The 26,212-nt window shown below is 36.1% G+C and overlaps 1 protein-coding gene across 1 annotated transcript in view; it reads right to left on the bottom strand.

Annotated features, from left to right (window-relative positions):
* Positions 1 to 21,323: 21,323 nt before the first annotated feature.
* The window catches only part of LOC5580171, a 42,999-nt gene continuing 38,110 nt past the window's right edge, over positions 21,324 to 26,212 (bottom strand). The window contains exon 4 of the mRNA XM_001655530.2: positions 21,324 to 22,042. Coding sequence (XP_001655580.2) covers positions 21,833 to 22,042 — 210 coding nt within the window. The 3' untranslated portion in view covers positions 21,324 to 21,832. The remainder of the gene's footprint in view (positions 22,043 to 26,212) is intronic.

Genomic DNA, 26,212 nt, shown 5'->3' on the forward strand with positions numbered 1-26,212 from the left:
AACCTTAGAACAGTGGGATAGAAAGTTCCAACTTTATAATTAAATAAAATGTATGCCACCTGCCCATTCGCTAAAATATATTCCATCTAAATTATCCAACAACGTTGTCGCAAGTTCAAAACTTAACTACATCGTGCAACATGTTTCCGCATATCATGTAGAGGTATCCATCTCATGGCAATATCCACTGTTGAAAACACACTCAATGCAACCTACGCAGTTTGCAGCTTGTTGTCAGTTTCATAGTTGTACGTGTCTTCCATTCTGGTTTTCATCCTTTAACCTTTACAGTACTGGTTGGCAACAATAACTTTTCATAATATATCAGTGCCCATCGTACCTTCTTTGAATCCGTGATTATAGATGATGATCTTAAACTCTTGATCCGTCTTGAAAACGTGAGGAGAAGGTAATTTCAACGCACTCGCGATCAGTGCGCATCGTACCTTCGTGCTGTGCGTACACGAATTCCCTCTGCTCTTGGAAGTTTTCTTAAAAACTACCTAAAGCAATAAAACAGTACTTTTCAGTGCTACTAAAACAGTACTTTTCAGTACTATTTTTTCTACTATTTCTTCCTTTACGATCCTTGTTTGAACCGTCTTGGAAAAAAAAACTCTCGAAGGTCACTTCTTCTTTTATTTATTCATTAAACATGGTACCAACAACAAACGAAAGGAAGGGTGAATCTCTGAATTCACTACTTCCTTCCAAAAAACTGGGTTTTAAAACTGTCACTACACGTGGCAAGAATGGAAGAAAGGACGCTTCCCCGGAATGCGAACTTTCTTCCAAGGGTGAAATGAATAATTGTATCGAAATAAGCAATCAGTTCGATGCTGTAGATAAATTTTCCGAACACCAAATCGAAGCTGCCTCTAGCCCAGGCTCTTTGATTCAAGTGAGGAAGCAAAGAGTCCCGCCTATCGTGGTCAGTTGTTCCGAATTTGGGGGATTTAGGCAGGAGATCTTGAACTCCATCAGGGGAATCAAGGTTTCCTTCCGAATCGCAAAAAAGGCGACTGTCGCGTTTTGCCGGAAACTCTTAAAGATCGCGAATTTCTTCTCAAACATCTTGAAGAGAAGAAGCACATTTTTTTACTTATGACGACAAAACTGAACGTTTGTTCAAAGTCGTCTTGAAAGGTCTCTCAAGTGACTATAAGTCACCTGAAGAGATCAAAAATAGAATAAATGATTTACTTGGATTTTCCTTAGTCCAAGTAATCATTATGAAAAAGAGAACCCAATCTGGCATTGTTCGGAAAGGGCTTTCTCAAGAATATTATTTAGTTCACTTTAACAAAAATGAACTAAATAATTTTAAAGCTTTAGAAAAAGCAAAACTATTGTTCGATGTCCGTGTGACATGGGAACATTTCCAGAAACCCACTCAGTGCCGTCGGTGCCATAAGTGGGGTCATGGTACAACAATTTGTCGCATGGATGCTAAATGCATGATTTGCGGAGGTTCTTCTCACGCCAAGGACGTCTGTCCAGTGAAGGAAGATACCACCAAGTTTATATGCTCTAATTGCGGGGCCAATCATAAGTCGAATTTTTGGAATTGCCCTTCACGCAAGAGAGTCATTGAGGCTCGTGCCAGGCAGATGAAAGATAATGTCCGTTACGATAACGGTCGTTTCTTGAATTTGCCTTGTACTCAGTTTTTCAGTTAACGATCGCTTGATTAGGAATTATACCCATCAGGAAGATCATAATCATGCTCATTCACAAGCTAATTTTAATCCGTCGGGTAGCCGTTCGAATCTTTCAATTTCGAATGTATCTACCCATGGTAAATCCTTTGCCGATATCGTAGCAGGAAATTTGAACTCCTCCCATATTCGTACTATGAGTACCCATTCTACTTGTTTCAAATCAAATGAAAAAAAAAAAACCACCGCCACAGGTAACATCTACTCCGCCTCTTCGTCTACCGAAAATTCTAATGGGAAATCATCAGACAATGTACCCACTTCAAGGGATATGTCTGCCTCTAATTTTAATTTTCCAACTGAACAATTGAATCTAATGATTGATGCAATGTTCAAAGCCACCACTATGACTGAAGCAGTCCAAGTAGGTGTAAAATTTACAAATCAAACTGTTATTGGATTACGTTTTTCTAATGGATCCAAATAATAAATTAAATATTTTAAATTGGAATGCTCGTTCTCTAAATGGTAAAGAGGACGAGCTGTTTAATTTTCTTACAGCTAATAACGTGCATATAGCAGTTATTACTGAAACGTATTTGAAACCTGAATCTAAACTCAAAACAGATCCCAACTTTTTTGTTTACCGTAATGATTGACTTGATGGGGCATGTGGGGGAGTTGCAATCATCATTCATAGGCGTATAAAACATCAACTGTTTTCGTCATTTGAAACTAAAGTTTTTGAAACTTTAGGTGTTTTAGTTGAAACACAGCTCGGTAAAAATACTTTCATAGCTGCCTATTTGCCTTTTCAATGCTCTGGACAGAAAGTTAATTTACATAAAGTTAAAAAACATCGGTCATAGAATAATTCTCAAAGTAATTCCAACGGCAGATTTTTATTTGATGAGTGCTCTTCATGATATTTCTCAATTCAATACCCTGATAGCCCTACATGTTTTTCCTCTTCTAGAAATCCATCTGCGATTGATTTGGTCTTAACCAACTCTAGTCATCTTTTTAGCCAACTGATTACTCATTCTGATTTTGATTCTGTTCCTGTTACATTTCAAATATCTCATGAAGCGATTCTCAATCCTACCAGCTCCACTTTCAATTATTTTCGAGCCGACTGGAATATATATGAAACATTTATTGACTCTAATCTTGATGTTAATATCCCTTTACAAACAAAACTTGATATTGACAATGCTCTTAAAACTTTAACAAATTCCATTGTTGAAGCCAGGAGCATTGCAATTCCAAAATGTGAAGTAAAATTTGAATCCGTGATTAAAGACGATGATCTTAAACTCTTGATCCGTCTTAAAAACGTGAGGAGAAGGCAATTTCAACGCACTCGCGATCCTGCTATGAAAATTATATGGCAGGATTTGCAGAAAGAAATCAAGAAACGTTTTGCACAATTAATAAACAAAAAAATTGAAAATAAAATTTCTCAATTGGACCCTGGCTCTAAGCCCTTTTGGAAATTATCTAAAATTTTGAAAAAAAAACCTCAGTAGCCAATACCGGCATTGAAAGAGGAAAACAAATTATTGCTAACTAATTGCGAAAAAGCTCAAAAACTTGCTACACACTCAATCTGTTCGGTAAAAATAACTGGGTTTTGGAACTACCGAAAAAGTCAGTAAACTAAAAATAAATGTCAGAAATTGAAAAACAGAGATTTTTTACTGAAATTTTGCAGAGAGCTTTCTTTTTATACCATATATTGATAAAAAATATAACATGGTGAAATTTGCTTTTCAATTACGCGTGGCGACAGTTTTCATTTTACTGACTTTTTCGGTAGTTCCTAAACCCAGTAAAATTTTACCGACCCCAGTAATTTAATCTAAGTGTGTATGCAGTTTGAAAGCGCGCACAATTTTAATTTAGGACCTTCTAGTCAAATTGAAAATCAAGTTTTTCAGGACTTCGAAAATATTCTCAATCAAGAGAACGTTTTCAAAACTTCCAGAAAGTAACATATCATTTTTAGTTGATATATTTAACAAATGTTTTCAATTAGCATATTTTTCTGACAAATGGAAAAATGCTAAGGTTGTTCCAATTTTAAAAAAAGACAAAAATCCTGCAGAAGCTTCTAGCTATCGTCCAACAGTTTGCTTATCTCCATCAGTGAACTTTTTGAAAAAGTTATTTTGAACAGAATGATGGTCCACATTAACGAAAATTCATTTTTTGCCAATGAACAGTTCGGGTTCCGCCATGGACATTCGACCACTCATCAACTTTTACGTGTAACAATTTTTTTCCGTTCCAACAAATCGGAAGGCTATTCTACTGGTCTTGCTCTTCTAGACATAGAAAAAGCATTCAACAGTGTTTGGCATGAAGGTTTGATCGTAAAATTAAAAAACTTTAATTTTCCAACATACATTGTTAGAATAATTCAAAGTTATCTGTCAAATCGTACACTTCAGATTAATTATCAGAACTCCAGGTCTAAAAGACTTCTTGTAAGAACTGGTATTCCTCAAGGCAGCATTTTGGGACCAATATTATACAATATTCCCAAGTAACACCGAAAACATCTTTCCAAGAGCAGATAGAAAATGATGTTATATAACAGCTCTATTGGTGGAATTTTTAACTACTTGAGTAATATTGAAGCTATTGAACAGTTCACAGAAAACATAACAGAAAAACATTTATTAGAAGAATGACGAATTGTCTAGGTAATATTATAGCTCCATGTACATCTAAATAACTTCATAAAGACTTAGTTCTCACTTGATGACATTGATCATCAAATCAAATGGATTTCACCCAAATGTCAACATCGACATAGATTGCCAGCAGCAAATGGTTCACTTTGACTCAAACAACTTCTAATCGCTCCTATTTACCAGTGTTTACTTCCATAATTGTGAAGTTCTGTCACACAATAGCAATGATTGTGCTCCATTTGGAAGCTGCTGGTGTTTTAGCGGTATGTTCTGCGGGAGCTGAAAACTACATTGGTGGCTGTGGCTCACCGACCAGCATGTTCAAGTGGCCTCGGCATTCAATCGATAGGCGTGTTGCTATTGCCGTTACTTCAGACTGTTTCGTTCGAATTCCACAATTGAACTTCTATAAATTCGTTCTGTTGCCGTATCAAGACGTCCTATTTCCTTTGCAGCAGTTCGTCACACTCCCGTCAAACTTAATTGAACGCCTTTTTTTCTGAATGCCGCGAAAATTATCACCGGAATGTTTACAAACAAACAATATTTTGACGTTTGGATTGATTTTGATTTTCTAGAAAAGAAGCTATAATTCAGTTATTTTAGTGTTATAATGACTATGGAAATACACAATAATAACTCATTTGAGAGTATGTTGTAAATATGCTTTTATAATGTATTACTGAAGTAAATTGTAAGTATATTTGCAGACATGTTATAAGGCTGTCGTCAAAACATAAATTAAACGTAATAATAACACATTTCTTCATCATAGCACGATTGGTTAAGAAAAGAATGCATTTTAAAGTACCGATCAAAAATATGAATCTGTGAATGCGAGTAAGTAATACCCTAAACTTTGAGACCAAAGATCTGAATTTACTTTGGTTAGTTGATTCAAATATGGAAATTTCCAAATTAAAAAAGTATTAGGTGAAATTAATGTGACCAGTAGAATTTTAATTTATTATCATAAATTTAATCAGTATCTATATCATTTTGGAATTTCAATACAAGTATGTGTTGAAAATATTAACTGTCTAAATATTTTTCAACGGCACAGTAAGCTCTGTGCCATATTGGTTTGTTTTGTCTATCAAAACAAATGTTTTAAGAAAACTGCAATTTTGATGATTACGTATTTCATTTTCCAATTACATTGATGGCGCACGAATTATTGGAGAGTTAAATAAAAAGTTGCGCCATGTATCTTGAACCGCATTGAAAACATAACTCTCATTGTTGTATTTTATATTCAACCAAACCGATTTTGTAATTTGACTTATAATTGGCGATCATTGGCTTCATCATTAGTCGAATTTTTTTCGAGTTGAAGAGGCCATATATATTCCGAAGATTTTTTTTTCTTTTAGTTGTTTTTAATTTACTATACTTTACATACAGCTGGATTTACCCATGAGTTTTTTGTAATACAAATGTTTTCCGCAAGTTCGATAACTTGCAAATAGCATAATTTCAACTTTTGAATCTTGCTGTAATATAAATGTTTTTACCAAGTTATATCACTTGCATGTAGCTTGATTTCAACATATGTAAGTGATTGTAATATGCATGTCTTTTGCAAGAATTAATTGTAGATCAAACACTCAATTACAACTAACTGGAATGTAAATGCAAACGTTACTTCTATGATGTTTGAAATACGTCTATAAATCGACTTATGAACACATTTACTACATCTTTAAATTCATTGCGAGACATCTATGAGATGTTATATAAGCCGCCATTTTTTGCGCTTTTTCAGCTGTACAAGTGTATGTTATTGAGCTAATAATGCTAGAAAAATACAACCGAAGATGTGTGAATCGTGAATTTTAAACTTTTATACAGCTAGCTGTGTTAGTTGGGTTTTCACATCTGACTTAACTGAGTTACCTCAGGGATGTCAAAAATCTTTGTTTGCGGATGACACAGGCCTCTCCGCCAAAGGACGAAGCCTGCGTGTCATCTGTAGTCGATTGCAAAAAAGTTTGGATATTTTTTCTTCATACTTGCAAAAAATGGATGATTTCTCCTAATGCTTCCAAAACTCAACTAATAATATTCCCACATAAACCAAAAGCTCTTTATTTGAAACCTTCAAGTAGACATGTTGTCACGCTGAGAGGGGTTCCAATAAATTGGTCAAATGAAGTTAAGTATCTAGGGCTCATGCTAGATAAGAATTTAACTTTCAAAAATCACATTGAGGGCATTCAAGCCAAATGTAACATATATGTAAAATGTCTCTATCCACTTATTAATAGAAAATCAAAACTTTGTCTTAAGAACAAACTTTTGATATTCAAACAAATTTTCAGGCCAGCCATGTTGTATGCTGTACCAATATGGACTAGCTGTTGTAATACCAGGAAGAAAGCTCTGCAGAGAATTCAAAATAAAATTTTGAAAATGATTCTGAGGCTTCCTCCCTGGTATAGTACCAATGAGTTACATAGAATATCCAATGTTGAAACATTGGAACAAATGTCAAATAAAATAATCAATAATTTCAGGCAAAAATCGTTACAATCTTCTATTGCCACGATTAATGCGTTATTTGTTTAGGTTAAGTTAGGTTGAGTACCTATATTGAAAACGTTTTTTTTTTATAAGCAGGTGAAATCAACTCACCTGTAAAAAATCTGAACTGCTACGGCAAATGAAATGTAATATGTTGTTAACAAAATGGTAATACAATCTTAAATTTGTTTTACCAAATTAGGATGATAGTGTTATCTACTAACACAAAACACCTAGATATAAGAAATGAATGTAATGTTTGGAATGATACTAATGAAGAAATTAAAAAAAATGCGCTCGCGATCCTGCTATGAAAATTATAAGGCAGGATCTGCAGAAAGAAATTAAAAAATGATTTTCACAATCAAGAAAAAAATTTAAAAAAAAATCATTTGGACCCTGGCCCTAAGCTCTTTTGGAAATTATCAAAATCTTGAAAAGAACTGGAATGATACTAATCAAGGAATTGAAAAATTATGATAGGAAGTGAAAAAAAATCGTATGAATCGATGTATTGTCACATACATATATCTCTAAGAATGAAAATCAAACAAACGATGCCAAAAATTTCAAAAAGTTGATTTCAAAACCCAGGATTGTAAAGGTTAACTCCAAATAATTACCACCCTTTTCCTTCACATCATACGTTGTGATGATTTGCGTTGCGGTAAAATTCCTCACTCGACATTTTTGCAAGAAGAAACGGCAATCATGTCCACCGAAAAACGCGTGGCCATTTAACCCTTGTTCCAGGGATGGCGGGCAGCTAGCGGCAAGAGGCGACGGTTGTCACTCATAATAACCGCACGAGTTCCTTCCGGGGAGCGATGGATGATTTCTTTCTCCCGCTGAGGTAGAGAGCGGGTGGTCAAACAGGGTCGTGTCCAAGTTTTTTGGAAATATGGTATTCACCGTCATCCGAAAACCAGTTATTAACAAAGGAAGGTGTGCTGCCTAGCCCCTGACAACTCGAAGAATAGCATTCGCGAAAGCACACCAAGTGTTGGGTTGCCAAACGGGATGATGGATGCCTTTTGATTTCATGGACGCGAAAGGGAAGTTATGAGCATTTCGGACGATGTCGATCGAAACGTATGCAAGGTGGTTTCTCGAAGTTCGATTCGAAAGAAACACCGTATTCCATTCACTCTCTACAACTATACTCTTGCATTTCTCGTAGATATCGATTTCAAGTTACCAACGGGCCTCCTCCAGACAGGTATAAATTCACTTTCATCGATCATGCCCTAGGGAAAACAAACCATAAACCTCTTATCAAAGCCATCTCACGGGTTTTGTGGGGTTCAGCAGCACCACCGGTACGGTGCAATGCTGACACCTCACCGTCGTTTCATGGCATTGCGCTATTCCCGGTTCCTCTACCCGAACAGGAAATAAAATCTAAATGATATCACATTTAGTTTTTCAGATAATTTAAATTTTGATTTCAATATTAGATATCGGTTGGTCTGACTTAAGGGTTAACATAAAATAAATACATGGAAGATCTTTGTAATAATGGGGGCCCAGATAGCCGTAGCGGTAAACGTGCAGCTATTCAGCAAGACCAAGCTGAGGGTCGTGGGTTAGAATCCCACCGGTCGAGGATCTTTTCGGGTTGGAAATTTTCTCGACTTCCCAGGGCATAGAGGATCTTCGTACCTGCCACACGGTATACAAATGCAAAAATGGTCATTGGCAAAGTAAGCTCTCAGTTAATAACTGTGGAAGTGCTCATAAGAACACTAAGCTGAGGAGCAGGCTCTGTCCCAGTGGGGACGTAACGACAGAAAGAAGAAGAAGAAGAAGATCTTCGTAATAATATAACTAGTATTCAAAGTGATTACTGAATAAGATGAACAAATTTTCGTGTCAATGTCATACACAGATATCAGAAAGATATTGTCTATCTAGCCTAAAAATTTTCCTTGTGATTGCTAACAAAAACTGAAAACAAAAGTAGCTTTTATCAATATACATTGCTTGTTGGTCCAGTATCTTTTCGTAATGGAAATTTTCTTGATTTCACTGGACATAGAACATAATCGAACCTGCCACACGCTGTACGAATGTGAAAATGGCAACATTGCGAAGAAAACTCTCAGTTAATAACTGTGGAAGTACTCATTGAACACTAAGCTAAGAAGCAGGCTCTATTCCAGTGAGGACGTAATACTAAGAAGTAGAAGATCCATTTGAAATAATGTTTTTAAGAATAAGAACAATAAGATATCTCGTATTGTTATTGGAATGAAAATCTCAAAAAGACTATTTATACAGACCACACTTTGTAAAAAAAAATGGTGTCAATTGATTATGAATATGCTTCCTTGCTCGGGTGAGCATTCCGCGTGACTATCCAGTTCTGTGCGTTCCGCTCGATTCGCTGTACCAACATCCCATCCCAGCAGAAGTTCATTGAACTCCGAATCGCTTAGCAAACAGGCCCAGAGGAAGCTCGGACAGAAATGAATGTGACACTATCAGTCATATGTTTCTTCGCTCAGTAACTTCGCGGTCCATATCCAACGAAGTCTATCCGAAAAAAATACCAGGAAAAGCGAGAGTGGAAAGCAAACAACAACAACGGAACAGAAAGCAAGCGAATTGGCAACAACAACAAAAAACCTTTAGCATATAAATTGATAAACGACACCCGGGTCGAGCATGTGCCATGCCGTAGTTCAGCAAAGGCAGGAAAGCAGGGAGCAGGGATGTTGGTCAGCAGCACTTTACCACCAACTGGCTGGAGCACTGGGAAAATGGCCGGTGATTTCGATGTGTGGTGACTTTAGCTAGCAGTCCTGAAGCAGGGCTGATAGCAGGCCAATTTTTAGAGACTTGGTCACTATTTTCATGCAACTCTCTAGACAGTCTCTTTTTTCAACAAAAAGGTCTCCATAATACTTCGTTCCCATTTATCCATGTCAATGAATGCTGGTACCGAATTCTAAAGGCTCCTAAAATTTCTTCAGAGCTTCTCACGTGACAATTCTACAGAGTTTTTAGGAAATCATTCATCATCAGATTCTACGAGAAAAAAAAATCGGGAATTCGTCTAGTGGCTTCTACAGAAAATTCTCCTGAAATACTTCCATTGAGGTTCCCCCAGAAAGAGATCGATAGATTTGTTCATGAAACATCCTAAAAATCGGTCCAGAGGTTCCTCCATCTATGGGGATGCTTAAAGGAATTTCTCCAAAATTTGCTTTACAAAATTATTCAGTACCTCAATGCTACTTCAATTAGTTGTTTTCAGTAACATTGATTACAGTATTTTATTCCAGCTGCTAGCTTTTATTCCAGTCGAAGTGCTAGCCAATATTGAAAAGCATCCTGGAAATACCGAAACATCTTCCAGTATTTTCTTGTCAGCATTAATATTTGCAACATACCCGTGATATGGCCAGCCTCACTGTGCAGACTTGGGTTTGCAGATAATCCTATCAAATTATCCACGTATAAATAACGTGATAAACGCATATATTTGAACATGTTATTGAAGAAACGGAGACTACCGTACCAACCGTTTCATTTCAGGGAGATAGATAAGATCGTTCGGTATGGCGTGATTATATCATGGATCGCGTCACCAACCATCGGTGACTCCCAGATCTCAACATTATCCCACTAACCCAATATTCTTTCCATGACAAATGTGGAGATGCAGAGGTATACTCGGTCTCTAGTAACAACGGAAGTCACACTAACATTCCTTCCCTTCCCCGATGACCGTAAGTACGTGGCCGGCGCCGTTATTGACATGTTGGTATGTTTTCGATGTTGAATGGCATATGAAATTTAATATATGACTTTAGTAGGCATTCCTTGAAGAACGGTTGAAATTCTGGAATACCGAGTGGAATTTTAGAATTCATAAAAGATCTCCAGGAGTCCAAGAATGTGCACCAAAATCTCAAGTGGATGCCGTTTGAATTCTCAAATAATCGATATCGTTGGCAATACAAAAATCTAATCTACCCAGTGAACCACGCATCGTATAAGGATGTGCGCCGAAAATCTCATATTCATACGTCAAAAATCAGAATCACACAATGTGTCAAATCAAAACGAATAAATGTTAATACAAATTGTATATAATTCTCCACTACGATTCATTGTCGACAAACTTTGTTGACAACAAACCATGCCGTAAATAGTATAATCTAGAATCACATCAAGTTGTTTAAACTGACCGATCATATATCAATGCATATTAGCATCAAATGAAATCGCAATAACTTAGCAAAATTTACCACTCGAGGTTGGTATCTTCTGGCGGTGGGCTTCAAAGAACAACAAAGCGTGTGTGCTGTATAGCAAACTTCCTTTCATGTTGGCAAATAATCACACCTTATTCAAGTAGCGGTCTGTGGTGTTGTGGTATGGTACCGGTTTAGGTATCCAAAGGCCTGGAGTTCGAGTCTCACTGGAAACTTTATTTTTTATTTTTATCGGAATTTTGTGGCATCGTATTGTTGACCATGGAAAGTCTGAAAAAGGTCGTGGGAAGTGCGTATATGGCCTCCACTTTGGTGTGTATATAGCGTTTTCATGCATTTTATACGAGTGATTTGATTCATATATAATGATGTATAGCAAAAAATATATCAACCGAAATGTTGACTGGGTACGAGATTTTTCTAGTATCTTAAAATTTCTGAATTGAAATCCTAAAGCTATTATCATTTTTTTTTTCAAATTTCTTCAGTAAATTTCGCAGTTCTGCCGAAATTTTTGTACACACAGTACAAAACCTGAACTTCCAATTCGAAATTGCAATCACATTCTAATCGAAATCTCACAACTATAATTCTCCCTGTAGTAATGTGGAATTTCTATCACTATCAAAATCCTAGGAATCGTACCACAACCCCAAATATTTTTGAATTTTCATTGTAATCGCAAAATGCAATCGCACATTGAAAACCTAGAATTTCTCTCATAATTCCTATTGAAATGGCAGGTTTCTCTTTCAAATCTTTGGATTCCCTCCAAATTACCAGGGTTCTGATCAGACTCATTAAATACCCAACAAAATGTTAGTTTGCCATTTGATGATGATGATGATGATGATTTGGTTCTACCATCTATTGTAGCAAGGCATCTGCTCCCTGTCCAAATCGCTTCATTCGGGTGCCCTGATAGTCCCTCCCAACCCAGTTATATATGATATAAAAAGATAAATAAATACAATATAAATTAGAACAATCTCACCGAGTGAGTTGGAACCCCATGCAGATTTGTAACACTTGGTGAACTGGATGAACTCTTCGATGACCGCTTGACGCGCCGCGTTACTATGTCATCGGCCTACAGCTTTAGGTGGTTCCACTTCTTACACCAAATTTTGTAGTTGTCATGACAACATAATGCTTGATGCGCTAAGTTTCACGCACACCACTTACTGATCTGAGGTACCCATGGCTTCCAGAAAATTCCATGCGCACTTCAACCACTTGATTTTATATAAATTCTTAAATTAAACGACCATATTACGAAATATTTATAAAATGCATACAAAGGTATCGACCGTGATAATTTTATTTTTGCCGATAAACAAATTCAAAATAAAATTATCACGGTTGATACCTTTGTATGTAAACTAACAAACGGCTAAAAACAAAAAACGCAGTTCATAAATAAATGGTCATGTGTGTGGCTTATCGGGGAGAAATACACATGATATGGACAAACCATCCATGATTGTGTAATGATTCCCCAATAATATAAGCCATCGATCGATAGAACCTGCTTGATCACCAAACAGTATTAGGGCGCTTGAAACCTCCTTCCTTTTGGCTGTCTTGGTAGTGTCATTCTCAAAACACACCCAAGCCGTTCCCATAGGGGACGTTAGCCACAAGGAAGTGACGTTTCAAGTAATACTGTTTCATATGGTATGCCCTCTTCAACATCTAATCCAATTTCTCTCGCCGTTCCCTTACGGTACCTATCCATCTAGTATTCATTGCTTTCTTCTCCATGCTCCCTCTTACTTCGAGCAAAATAGACCGATATGCCGATAAACAAATTTATAAAATGCTTTACATGCCAACTGACAATAATTCATTCAACACCATTGAACCCCATTAAAACATCATCATTCAAGCTTCAAATAAAGAAACTTCTCACTTAACTCCACCCACACGACAATACCAATAGGGCTCTGCGCAAAAATCTTTCTCTTTCTTTTACTCTTACATAAAATGTGTAAACAACAAGGCCAGTAAACGTCAAAATCCCAAACAAAATCAAAACAGTGCAGAGCCCCATACAATGACTATCTTAGCCCCATACAATACAGATTTTTTTTTCACTTCACATTGGCCAAGCCAAAATCGATCAAATACCTTGAAAATACCATAATTTCACAATTTTTCACTATACACCATGAAAATTCATTCCTATATCCACTGACACGCACTATCCGCTACTTTTTTGAGAAATTTCTTCCATATTATCGAGAACAATGCATTTAAAACAGGAACCGCTTCCGCGCACGTCCCCTCTGACCGAGCCTGCAGTTAGAATTCACAAAATTCTAGTTTGCCATTTATACACAAACTATACCATAAAACTAAATTTTCCCACGATACACCAGGATTACTTTCGGAGTCCAGTGGTTTGCATTGAAATCAAAGGAGGTCCTACCGAAATCTCAAACTGTACCATTTGAAACCCCAGAGCTCCCATCGGAATTCGGGATTAAGACAAAATTCTTAAGTTTCCTTCCGGATTCCGAACGTTCGTATTGAAATCTCAGATTTTTTCTAAAACAAAAAAAAATCTTTATAAATTATTCCAGTATTACCGAAATTATTAATCACCCAGAATATATGTTAATGAAACCGTGGAATTTCTAACCGAAATCTATAAATTTCCATCGAAATACCTGTACTTCAGAAAACGAAAACTTTGTTCCAAATCCAAATCCATCATTCCTTCAAAAATTTCAAGGCTCTTTCTAGATTTTCAAGATTCAAGATTCTCTCCAGTGTTCCAGAATGATCTTCGGTACTCCAGAATTCCCACGAAACATCTGAAATCTTACCGGAATCTAAGAATTCTCCAAAACGCCAGCAATCTCCCTTAAATCTTAGAATACTTCCCATAAAACCAGAACTTCTCATTTCTACTGAAATACCGGAACTCTCATCAAAATCTCAGAATTTTTACAGGAATTCAAGAATTCCAAGTCCACAGCTCGCACCGGAATTTCAAATCACCAATCGAAATCCAGCATTCGCACCAAAAATTTATAACACCCTCCATAAACCTTGCACGCTTTCTGTAGTTTCCAATAAATCCAGAATTTCTTACTAGAAACCCAGAGCTTTGATCAAAAACCTAGAATTCATAAAGGAATCTTGAAAGTTTTTACATGATATGCAGAAATCCCTCCAGAATCCTTGCAAAATCTCAAAATTCCCACCCATGGAATCAGAATTGCTTTCAGGGTCTATGAATCCCCACCAGAATCACAAAATTCCAATTGGAGTCCCAGGAAACCTTACACGAAATTCCAGGGCAATTTTCATTGAAATCATTGATTTCATCCGGAACTCCCCCATAATTTCTTCTGGAATCGTAGATTGTCTTGAATATATCTTTGGGTTCATTATAGGAGAGTTCACCAAGATATTTCAGTATTTCTACTGGAATCCAAAACAACTCTGTAAATTTTTGGCAGCCCAGCCTAAATCTTGGAATACCAACAATAAAACCAAAACTGCCACCGGAATTTCAACTAAAATCTCAGAACTCAGAAGTTTTGATAACTTAGAGCTCCCATTGCATTCTCAATTCATACAAGAGCCTTATAGCTTCCTTCAGGATTTCTGATCACCATTTGGGATCCAACGCTCAAAAATTTAGAACATGCACCATAAACCACTAGAATCATTAACCCCCACTAACTATCTCCTATCTAAAGTTCGAAATTCCTTTGGTTCTAATATTCCTTGCAAGAATATTATCACCAGAATTACCAAACTACTCTGGAATATCTACATGCATCCAAGAAGTATTGCTACTGAAATCGCAGGATTTCTGATTCCAAGAATTTACACTGATTTCTAGAAATTCGTATAGAACCCTCAAAAGCTTTTAACATATTCTTGGTAATCTCTTCACAATCTAAGGTCCCCACTCATTTCAAATCACAAATTCCCCAACGGATGCGCGCTTCCAAAAGCAGACTTTTTTCGTTTTTTGATGTCTTATGATCAATATAAAACCCCTTCTAAAAAAATCGTATTTACTGCTACCCAGATCAGTCATTATAAGCCGGGAAGGGATTCTTTCATCATTTTGATATATGTGGAAAATATGAACTGCTTTGAAATCACCCTCTTTGCGGTGGTAAGCATAATTTCTATAGTTTTGCATAAATAATCATAAAAATTTTAAACTAAACATCGAGGAGGATGGGTGAAGGGGATGCGCCAACTTCCAGCGTCACCAAAAATAGAGGCCAAGGGTTTGCTGCCGAATACTGACCACAGTATATTTGATTAGTATATGACTGAGATACAGCTATTTTCACATAAACACTCTTATATAAATGCGGATTCATCGGTGTCCTCTCCCGGGAGGACCTTGGACCTATAAAGGTCCAAAATGCCTACTTTGGACTAAGTTCATCATTTTGACCAGTTTGGAGCACAAGAATCTGTATTACCTTTTTGTTTTCATGATGCTTAGTAAATTTGCTATAGAAAAACACTAAAAAGCCGAAGTTTTTCGTGTCAAACAAAAGCAGGGAGGAGTATGGAGGGATGGGTCACTTAAGGGGATTTTTTTTTATTTCCGTACAAAGTGGGCCGAAGGGTCTCAGATTTTCATGAAACTTTTTCCACAGGCAGGGCTCATCAATATATGAATAAAAAAAAATTGAGAAAAATTCAGGGTCGCTTATTTTCCCGGAAAACTCAGTTGGATTTTTCTGTTGTAATGTCAAATTTCAAAAATGTATGCAACCATGAAAATGATTTTAAAATTAGAGCAGAATGGCTTTTTTCCCAACCTTGGAAAAGGTCCTTGTGATGGTATCGGTGGCAACATTAAGCGAATGGCTAGAGATGCTAGTATTAGAAAGTCAGCAGAAATTAATAACGCCAAACAATTTTTCGACTGGGCTGTGTCGCAAAAGGTGAAAGACCAATTTGAAAAAGATTGGGAATTTATCCATGCAACTGAAAATGACTATTCAGAGGCTGAATAATTTCTTCAGGAAAGATTTTCTAACCTTGTTCCAATTCCTGGAACAAAAAAATATCGTTCATTTATACCAAAAGACGAACGAAGCATTTTTGCTAGTGAATTCTCAGATGCACATGAAAACCAAGAAAATACAGCATGCTTTGTTCTTAATAATACAAAGAAACGAAAATCTTCTGGTGTTAGCAACCAATGACAATCTTCCCGGTTGAAAAAATAGATAGTATTAAGATGAAAATGTAAGTTATATACTGAATAATTGAATAAATAAAATTAAAAAAATAATAATAATAATAATCTTATTTGTTCTATAGAAAAGAAAGAATTCCTTTTCAGTGTAATGAAAAATTGAGGCAGAATTTTTTTTTTTTTAGTTTTTCTTGGCGGTGTAATGTTTCATGAAAAATATCATCCATTCCGACTTATACTTCATTACAACCAATCCCATATCTTTTTTTCAGATGTTTTAGAAAATTTGCAATTGCTTTGATAAAAAATTTTTGTTTATCCGATGCTTTGATTGAAATATGGGTTTCCAAAGAAAAGGCTTGTATGGTCTTTTTCCACAAAATTGGCCATAACTCAAAAATGAAAAAAAAAGTACATTTCAAAAATTTCAGCGATTAAAGCTTATGAAATTACCTTCTCAAAAATATATTTTTGAAAGTTTTTCACTAATTGGAACATAGTTTTTCCGGCTTTTCTTTACGAATTTTCTCAACGGTGGAAAATTTTGTGGAAAACTGTTTACAGTTAATATTTTTTTTTATTCCTGAGAAAATTTGCTTTCATTTTCATAAAAAATGTGTTTCTAAAATGCTTCTTTCTTGAGTTATGATTTTTCAAAGAAAAGGCTCAAAATGGCACATTTGCACATTTTTTACAAAATTGGTCATAACTCAAAAACGAAAAAAAAGTGCGTTACAAAAATTTCAGCGATTAAAGCTTATGAAATTATCTTCTCAAAAATATTTTTTTGAAAATTTTCCACGAGTTGGAGTTTTTCCGGCTTTTCTTTTCTCAACGGTGTAAAATTTTGTGGAAAACTTTTTCCAGTTAATATTTTTTCATATTCCTGAGAAAATGTGCTTTCATTTTCATAAAAAAAAACTTTGTTTCTATGATGCTTCGTTCTTGAGTTATGATTTTTCAAAGTAAGTACAGTCGCCTCTCCACATCTCGATATCGAAGGGACCATCGAGATAGGGAGAGATCGAGACATAGAACAAATTTTTAACGAATACTAGATTAAAAATCACTCCGTTGCCAGGAAAATCAATAACAAACAGATGTCATTTCGTCTTCGCAAATTGTTTTCAATCTCTAAAATCTAGTCTAGTTACCTTTGCTAATGGGCATATCGACATACGGAGAGAAAATTGGGAACGAAAATCACATCGAGATAGGGAGATATCGAGCTAAGGAGGATATCGAGATATGGAGAGTGAAAATGTATGCAGAATGAAGGGACCGAAAAAATCATCGACATAGGGAGAGATATCGAGATGTAGAACATCGAGATGTAGAGAGTCGACTGTAGTGTCAGGGGAAAACAAAATATTTCCATCTGAGTTTTCCGGGAAAATAGGCGACCCTGAATTTTTCTAAATTTTTTTTATTCATATATTGATGAGCCCTGCCTGTGGAAAAAGTTTCATGAAAATCTGAGACCTTTCGGCCCAAACCCGTACGGAAATAAAAAAAAAAATTCCCTTAACATAACTTTTTACAGAATTGGATTCGGATGACTATTGACTGAGATCGAAGCATTTTTGTGAACTAAGGTCCGTCCTGCCACTTTACGAGTTAATTGAAGTTTTTATTGTTTATTATAAGCTATTAAAAAAAATCAAATCTGCTAAATTTAGTCGTGTATGTCTAATAATCCCGTGATAACTATAGTGTGAAGCATAACATTTCCATGCTTCAAATCCCGAGGCACCGTTCACATGATTTCCAATGACACCCGAAGCCGCATATCATGGTCAGTGAAAACGGTTCATAGAGGGCAGACAATTAATCGTTCCATTAAAAATATAAAATTTCCATAAAAAATGCAAAATTTGCCAGTAAAGAAACAAGGGTAAAATCAACAGAAAAGTTAAAAATTTCCATAAAAAAATAAAGAAGTGCATAGAAAAAACAAAAATTTCCATAAATAAAAAAAATTTGAGCAATAAATAGATTCAAAAGTGCAGTAGAATCGACAATAATCTCACTAAAAAATATCGAATTTTACATTTAAAAACCTCAAAATGTCCTTATTTTCTTCACAAAAAGCAAGAAATAATTATAAATTTTCCACAAAAAAAAGCCAAAATTTGCAATAAATAAACAAAAATTCGCCCATAATAAATCAAAAATTTCCATTCAAAAAATCAAAAAGAGCAATAGCAGTAAATGCAAAGTTGCAATAAACAAACCCAACTGAGCAATTCAAAATGACAATCAATACATGAAAATGTTGTATAAAATTCCAATATTTAAGTAAAACTTTCCATAAAAATAACGTAATTTTCCAATAATGAGTAATAATGTTTGTAATGGATTTCATAAATTTTCAGTCAAACTGAAGCATTGTTTTCACAATTGGAGCTAATTAGTCGTCGTATGTAGATGTAGTAATTGCATTTTAGAGTTCGATAATTAATTACGTAAGAATTTAGGGGAGGGGAGAGCGCGGAGATTGGCCGGGTTTGAAAAAATATTTCTTGCCATATAGAAAAAATAATATTTCATACAAAAAATCATACATGGAGGGGAGGCGAGGTTTCGAAAAATCACAAAAAATGTTTTTTAATACACCCCATCGTTAGGCGCTACAATTTTAATTATTTCGGCAAAGCTGAAATGAAACATGGAACATGGGATATCTAATCTTCCAATATTAGGAACACTTATGTCACTGCTTTGGTTATGTCCAACTAAATTGATGGTAGAAGCTTATGCTCTCATGCCCCACCAGCCAGGGAAATGGTGCTTACAAACTAAGCATCATTTGTGGCAACACTTTATGCGGCATGATGGAACTTTGCCGAGCGCGCTAAGTGTTGTTTGACCACTGACGTAGTTGCATGAAGTCGGTGAGAAGGTACAAAAGTAGCGTTACAGCATGCTTAACCATATTTGTAGTACTGAGACAACCCATTAGATCTAAAAATGAACCTATTAGAAGATACTTTAAAAAGCGTTATGTTCGTATGCAAATAAAAAAAAATATATAGGAAAAAACTCATCAATCGAAGTATACACATTTCTGCAACTGCTGTGGGCAGTTACACCAAAGATGAAAGTGAATTTCCGTATTATACGTCCGTATTATGTTTAAAATCACTCGCCACTAGCTCAGTAGAGAAACCTATCATACAAAAAAAAAACACACACATTATTACTCATTATTGGAAAATTACGTTATTTTTATGGAAAGTTTTACTTAAATATTGGAATTTTCTACAACATTTTCATGTATTGATTGTCATTTTGAATTGCTCAGTTGGGTTTCTTTATTGCAACTTTGCATTTACTGCTATTGCTCTTTTTGATTTATTGTGGGCGAATTATTATTTATTTATTGCAAATTTTGGCTTTTTTTGTGGAAAATTTATAATTATTTCTTGCTTTTTGTGAAGAAAATAGGGACATTTTGAGGTTTTTAAATGTAAAATTTGATATTTTCTAGTGAGATTATTGTCGATTCTACTGCACTTTTGAATCTATTTATTGCTCAATTTTTTTTTATTTATGGAAAATTTTGTTTTTTCTATGCACTTCTTTATTTTTTTATGGAAATTTTTAACTTTTCTGTTGATTTTACCCTTGATTCTTTACTGGCAAATTTTGCATTTTTTATGGAAATTTTATATTTTTTATGGGACGTTAATATTTTAGCCTTCATAGAGGAAACACTGCTGCAAGTCGAGCGATACGCACTAATTGATTACCGTTGGGCTTTTTTCTTTCACTAATTATCAACGTTTCATCGATTGTTGCAACAGCAAGAAAGTGGTCGTTGTAAATTAAATTCGGAATTTCTCACCTTTTCGAATGCAGTTCAAAAGGGTTGATTTAGGGTAGATACCTTTCAATTTATTAATAGATTAACTACCGTTTGCAGTACTATGGACTAGATATTTGGTACAACGTATCTCTGTGCTTTACATCTAGAAGGATTTGTGGTGAAATTATTAACATCAATTTTTACACCATTACTTTCATTACACTAGACTACCACTGGAGGCGATTACTCGTTATTGTTTAAATCTACATTTCGCAGATATAGGAGAGCTACGGTAGCAGGAGGGCGAGGGTCAAATTCCAATCAACTGGTGTGTGGTACGTTTCTTAGCTAGATACTTCTTGTTTAGTTTTTAATGCATTGGGGACTTAAGCTCGCTCAAGTTCACTGAGCTCATCAACGCGTAACTGCTTCCAAACGCGCGCGCTGAACGGAACATGGAAAAGTGCTAATAAACCGTTGAACTTTAGTATCGATTAAGTTTCACTAGCAGCCAGAGGGGACGGTGCCAATTGCAGGATAGGATCAATGCAAATGAGCTTCTCGCACATATAGATTTTACACAGGCGAGTACCTACCAGTAGCGAGTGTAAAATCAAGACATAAAACGCTGTCATTGTGCTACGGGAATGTCCCCGTGCGATGCATATGAGGGATGTCAAACGATTGAGAGGGCTAGGGTGAAACAGAAGGAATTTCAGTAATTTCAAAATAAAATTTATGATATTTTCTGTATGAAACAAATGAGAGAATCAGAAGAAAATACTAGAATTATTGAGAACTAATGGTCCAAGCTTGTTGATTTAAGTGAGAAAACTAAGGCTGCCGCCAATCGTGGTCAGTTGTTCCGAATTAGGAAGATTTAGGAAGGAGATCTTCAACTCCATTAGGGCAATCAAGGTTTCCTTCCAAATCGTAAAGCAAGGAGACTGTCGAGCTTTGACGGAAACTCTTAAAGATCGCAAATTGCTTGAAGAGAAGAAGCACAGTTTTTTTCACTTATGACGACAAAACTGAACGTTTCTTCAAGGTCGTCTTGAAAGGTCTCCCAAGTGACTAGAATTAACCTAAAGAGATCAAAATTGAAATATATGATTAACTTGGATTATTCCCAGTCCAAGTTATCATTATGGAAAAAAGAACTCAATCTGGCGTTCTTCGGAAAGGGCTTTCTCAAGAATATTATTTTGATCACTTTAACAAAAGTTATCTAAAAGTGGGGTCATGGTGCAAAACATAACAAACAAAAAAATAAAGTGATAAAAATTACAATTATTGAAAAGTTTTACATCCAGTCGTACCCTATTGAAACAAGATTGGCGGTACGTAACGCACTTTGCATAGCTATTTGCATTGATTTAGTGGAAACGCAGGAGAGTTTCCCCGGTTAGTTAGTTCCGAAGCAGCGGCGTTGGTTGGTTGGCGGTTTCAAGAGGGAGCGGTTTATTTTCTATTTATTAATCTCTCCACGCATCAACAGCAGTGGCGTTTGTAAACTGTGTCGTTGAATCAAGACCCACGGTAATCGCCATGTACCCTCTCTGGTAGACCAGGTGATTAACTCCTGGCTTTTGCTACTACACACTATTTTCTTCGTTATTTCAGTCGGCTCTCGTACGCGTCTGCGTCCCCTCAATGTAGTGCTAAAGGTTGTTCATGCGGGTCGCTAAAAGGTTAGAAGCTATTGACCACGGGCCACTGGGGGGTGGTCCTGCTTACTCCTGTACGGTGAACGTGAGTTGCTTTCCGGTGCGGGACTCGAACCGGTTCGGAGGTTTGATGTCCAGTATGGCGCAGATGGCCAGTGCCAGCCCGACGGCCATGAACGATGTCACGAACAAACCGGACCAGATCGGGGCCGTTGTGAAGCCGATGCAGTCCCAGGCGCTGCCGAACTTGGGACCATTTTCCAGCGCCGGTTGGACCTGTGTGGGCGAGGGAAGATGCGAACAATTAGCTTTGGTTAGCGGCTAAAGATTTACTCATAGACAAGATAGAAATAATGTCAGTTTTCGACTATTTAAGGCGGAACAGACAAATGCACAATGTTTTATTTTGTCGACTTAGTGCGATTCGTCTAATCTATAGCTTTTAGCGATATGGTTTGTTCGAAGAAGTTTATATTGAAATGCATCTTGACTCGAAAAGTGAGTACACTGAAACCTCTATTTACGTAATGGGTAGGGGCAGAGGCGCGTCCACATTCGAAACCATTGGTAGGACAAACGTTGGCAAATATTGAATGTTACTATAAGACCAAAAAAGCTTTCCGTCTTTACAGGGCTGGTAGTGACTGAGTACCTTAAAAATATGATAATACCAACTTGTCGCCTAAAAAAACCTATATGGAATCAACAAGAAGCCGAAAAGATTCAAAAAAAGAATATAAAACAAAACTTAAAAGGAGCCATAAAATAAGAGTTGGATTCTTCATACCTTCAGAGCAGATATTTCTCTAAGATCTAAGGCTTTTTTTCAGAATTCCTCGTGATATTTCGTCAAGTATTACTGCTCGTATTACTGTATGTATTTTTTCATGATCTTCTCTAGGAATTCCATCAGAAATTGTTTCAGATATGTTCGAATATTACTACGGAAATTTCTAAAGATTTTCATTTAGCTATTAGTTTCCAAGGAATTTCCCCACGAATATTCCTATGGAATTTATCCAACAACTTTGCTTAGGATATCTCAAAAATTTAACCTTAATTTTCCTAAGAAGCTTAACAGAAATAGACTTTCTTCAAAGATTATTTCACAAATTATCAAAATTCCTCCAAAATTTCTTTGAGAAATTTTTCAAGAAAGCCCAAATTTCTCCAAGATTTTATCCAGTGATTCGCCCATAGATTTCCCTGGGACATCATCCAATATTCCTGGCCAGAACATCTTCTAAAATTCAATTTAGAACTTCTCCAGAAATGCCTCCAGAAATTTCTAGGAATTTCCTATGAAATTGTATTTTAGGATTAATATAAGATTTCAACTAGAAATTTATCTGAAGATACCCTCAGCTATTGCTCCTGAGATTCCTTCTAAGATTTCTACAGAAATTCATTCTTTATGAGGTTTTCTGAAGTGAGTCTTGGAAGTTTTTTTTCAGGAATTTTCCAGAGAAACGCTAAGAATTCGTTTCTGAAAAATAAATCCGTGAACTTTCGAAGAAGTTTTAGATGATTTCATAGATAAATTGCTGAGATAATCGAAAAAAGATCTCGAAAAAATTAGACAGAATCTCGAAATAAATTGTGCAGGATTGATTGGAGGAGTTGTTTGGAAACTTGCTGTAGTATTAACTGGTGTGAAAACTCAAATACACTTTTTAAGATTGCATGGGAATGATTTTTGGGAAACATTTTAAGAAATGTCTGAAAAAACTGCACGAGTAATATTTGAATTGAATACTGGATAATACTTGGGTGAAACACTATAGCGATTCGGGACCCAGATATCCGTAGCGGTAAACGCGCAGCTATTCAGCATGACCATGCTGAGAATCGTGGGTTCGAATCCCGCTGGTCGAGGATCTTTTCGTAAAGGAAATTTTCTCGATTCCCAGGGCATAGAGGATCTTCGTACCTGCCACACGATATACATATGCAAAAATGGTCAGTCAGCAAAGAAAGCTCTCAGTTGATAACTGTGGAAGTGCTCATAAGAACACTAATCTGAGAAGCAGGCTTTGTCCCAGTTGGAACGTAACGCCAGAAAGAAGAAGAACTATAGCGATTCCTAGAAAAATATATACTTACTCGAAGAAACCCTCAAGGAATTCCTGGATCCCTGGGAGGAAACGTAGATGAATTTTTGAAGGTATTTACATGAACAGGTGGAGGAATTCTTGCAGGGTTTCTTGAAAAAAACCTTTGAGCTATTCCCAACAATCCCAAAACAAAAACTCTAAAATAAAACTTTGAGTATTTTTTTCAGGAGAAATTCTGTGGAAATCTTTAGAAGATCTCCTGCAGTAACAATTGGAGAACTCGGTTATAGGAGCAGTGGAAAAAATATCTGGAGGAAATTCTAGGATAGCTTTGGAGAAAAAACAATATTTGAGGAAATTAATGGAGGCAGTAGTTTTGGATTTCTCATGGAAGTCCTGGAACAAATTCTGGAGAAGTTTGTCTAAGCATACTCTGAAAAATCGCTGGAAAAATTTCTTCAAGAATTGGCAGATAAATCTCTACAAGAATTTCAGGAGAGATCCCTCTCGGAGACCCTGACCCTGTGTTATGTTTTTGAAGTGCTCCGACGTGTTTGTGTGTATAAAACTTCAAGGAATTCACCGGAAAAGTAAAAAAACGAGAGTTGACGCTTATGAATTACTTCCAGGAACACTCACGGAAATTTGTCCTAGAGCATATAGAGGGTTGATCGTTGATATTTTTAAGAAACCATCCATTGATTTATTCAGAATTACCATAGAAGATTGCTCCATCAGTTCTCTTAACGGTCAAAGAAGTTTCTTGTTAGAAAGCTTGTGATAAACTAAATGTAAGCTATATGCTGATTTACCTTAATGTTGTAGGCTAGTTATGCACTCAGCGGAATACAGGCCTTCGGATCTACAAGCGTAACAAGTGATCTTCCACATTGATGGACAATATTAATATTCATATAACTCTTCACTCTTTTGAGAATAGGCCTCTAAAACTAAATACATAATCATCGATTTTAGCCAAGGATCGACTTAACTTAAGTATTGCAGGAATTTCTCCACTCTATTTCTACTGTCCGTCATTTGGGCAACTGTATTTTTGGCTTCTTTAATGGGAAAACTGAAAATTTGTTACATGAATCATAGCTGGTTTACAGAGTTCTTGTCTTGTACTTTCATTAAGGATTAAAGGCTGCAAGCTAGAAATTCCTCCTTTAATCATTGTTCTTTCGAAGGATTATGAATAAAGATAATATCCCTATGGACTCATTAAGATATATTCTATGGTTTCATATGTTTATCATCAGATCCACAAGCATAACGAGTAACCTTTACCAATAACTCCTTGTAGTAAAGGACTTCAGATGGTATTTGTACATTTGGCCGAATACCGTTTGGCCAAATGTCGTTTGACCGAATGTCGTTTGGCCGACTGTCGTTTGATTGACTATTGTTTGGCCGAACACCATTTGCCCGGATGTGCTACTTTTCCCCGAATGTCGGTTACCCGAATATCGTTCCCTCGAACGCCAGTTTCCCCGAATAGCCCATTTCCCCGAAAAATCGTTCGTATCCCCGAAAAATGTTCATATATTTCACCGCGGTAAACGAGCGGTTCTTTAAAGTTGCACCAACCTCGACATCTTTGACTATATGTATTTAGAAGAGAATGACCATATATCACCTGCTTTTGATTGCTTATCGTTCTTTCTAGTACACTACGCTGTCACTGAAGACTATTCTTGCCCTTTTTTGAACTGTATCTCTTTTAAGAAAAACGGGTTGTTCGAAGAAATGGAATTCGGGGAAAATGGATGTTCGGAAAACTAGCGGTCGAGGAAATTACATTCGAAAACAGAAGGGAGTATTCTTTCAACGTGGGGCAGTTATTTCGAGAGGCACACTTCTTTAAATTATTAAGACCTAAGCAACTAACATTTAAATTTGAAATTTTCGTAAATTTTTAATATTTAATTTAAATTTGATAGTCACAATCAGTTCTTCAAGACGGTGATTATTTTCGTTATAGCTGCATTCAATTTCTACATAGTGGTAAAACTGTCATAATGATGGCTGACGTTATGAATTCTAATCCTTTCATCATAGATTTTACCTTCTTTAACAAGTAAGATTTTCATTCAATTGATAATGATAAAATAATCATGGGTACTATTCATCAATCTGCATGTTGTGGCCTGGAGTAATGTTTACTTAGGAAGGGATGTCATTATCCTAGAACACGTACTCTGCAAGGTTTCATTCATTATATACACATAGCTCATATCATCCTGGACGAGATATGGACTCCACATCTTGTATCCGACTTGCTATTCATAGTTTCTCATTAGTTTCATTTTTCGGCTAAGAATTCAACTGAAAGACCTTTTCGGCAAAATGGCTTTCGACAGAACGGCATCTGACACTTTTTAATATTCTA

The sequence above is a fragment of the Aedes aegypti genome, chromosome 1, assembly GCF_002204515.2.
Source record: "Aedes aegypti strain LVP_AGWG chromosome 1, AaegL5.0 Primary Assembly, whole genome shotgun sequence".
Classification (NCBI taxonomy): domain Eukaryota; kingdom Metazoa; phylum Arthropoda; class Insecta; order Diptera; family Culicidae; genus Aedes; species Aedes aegypti.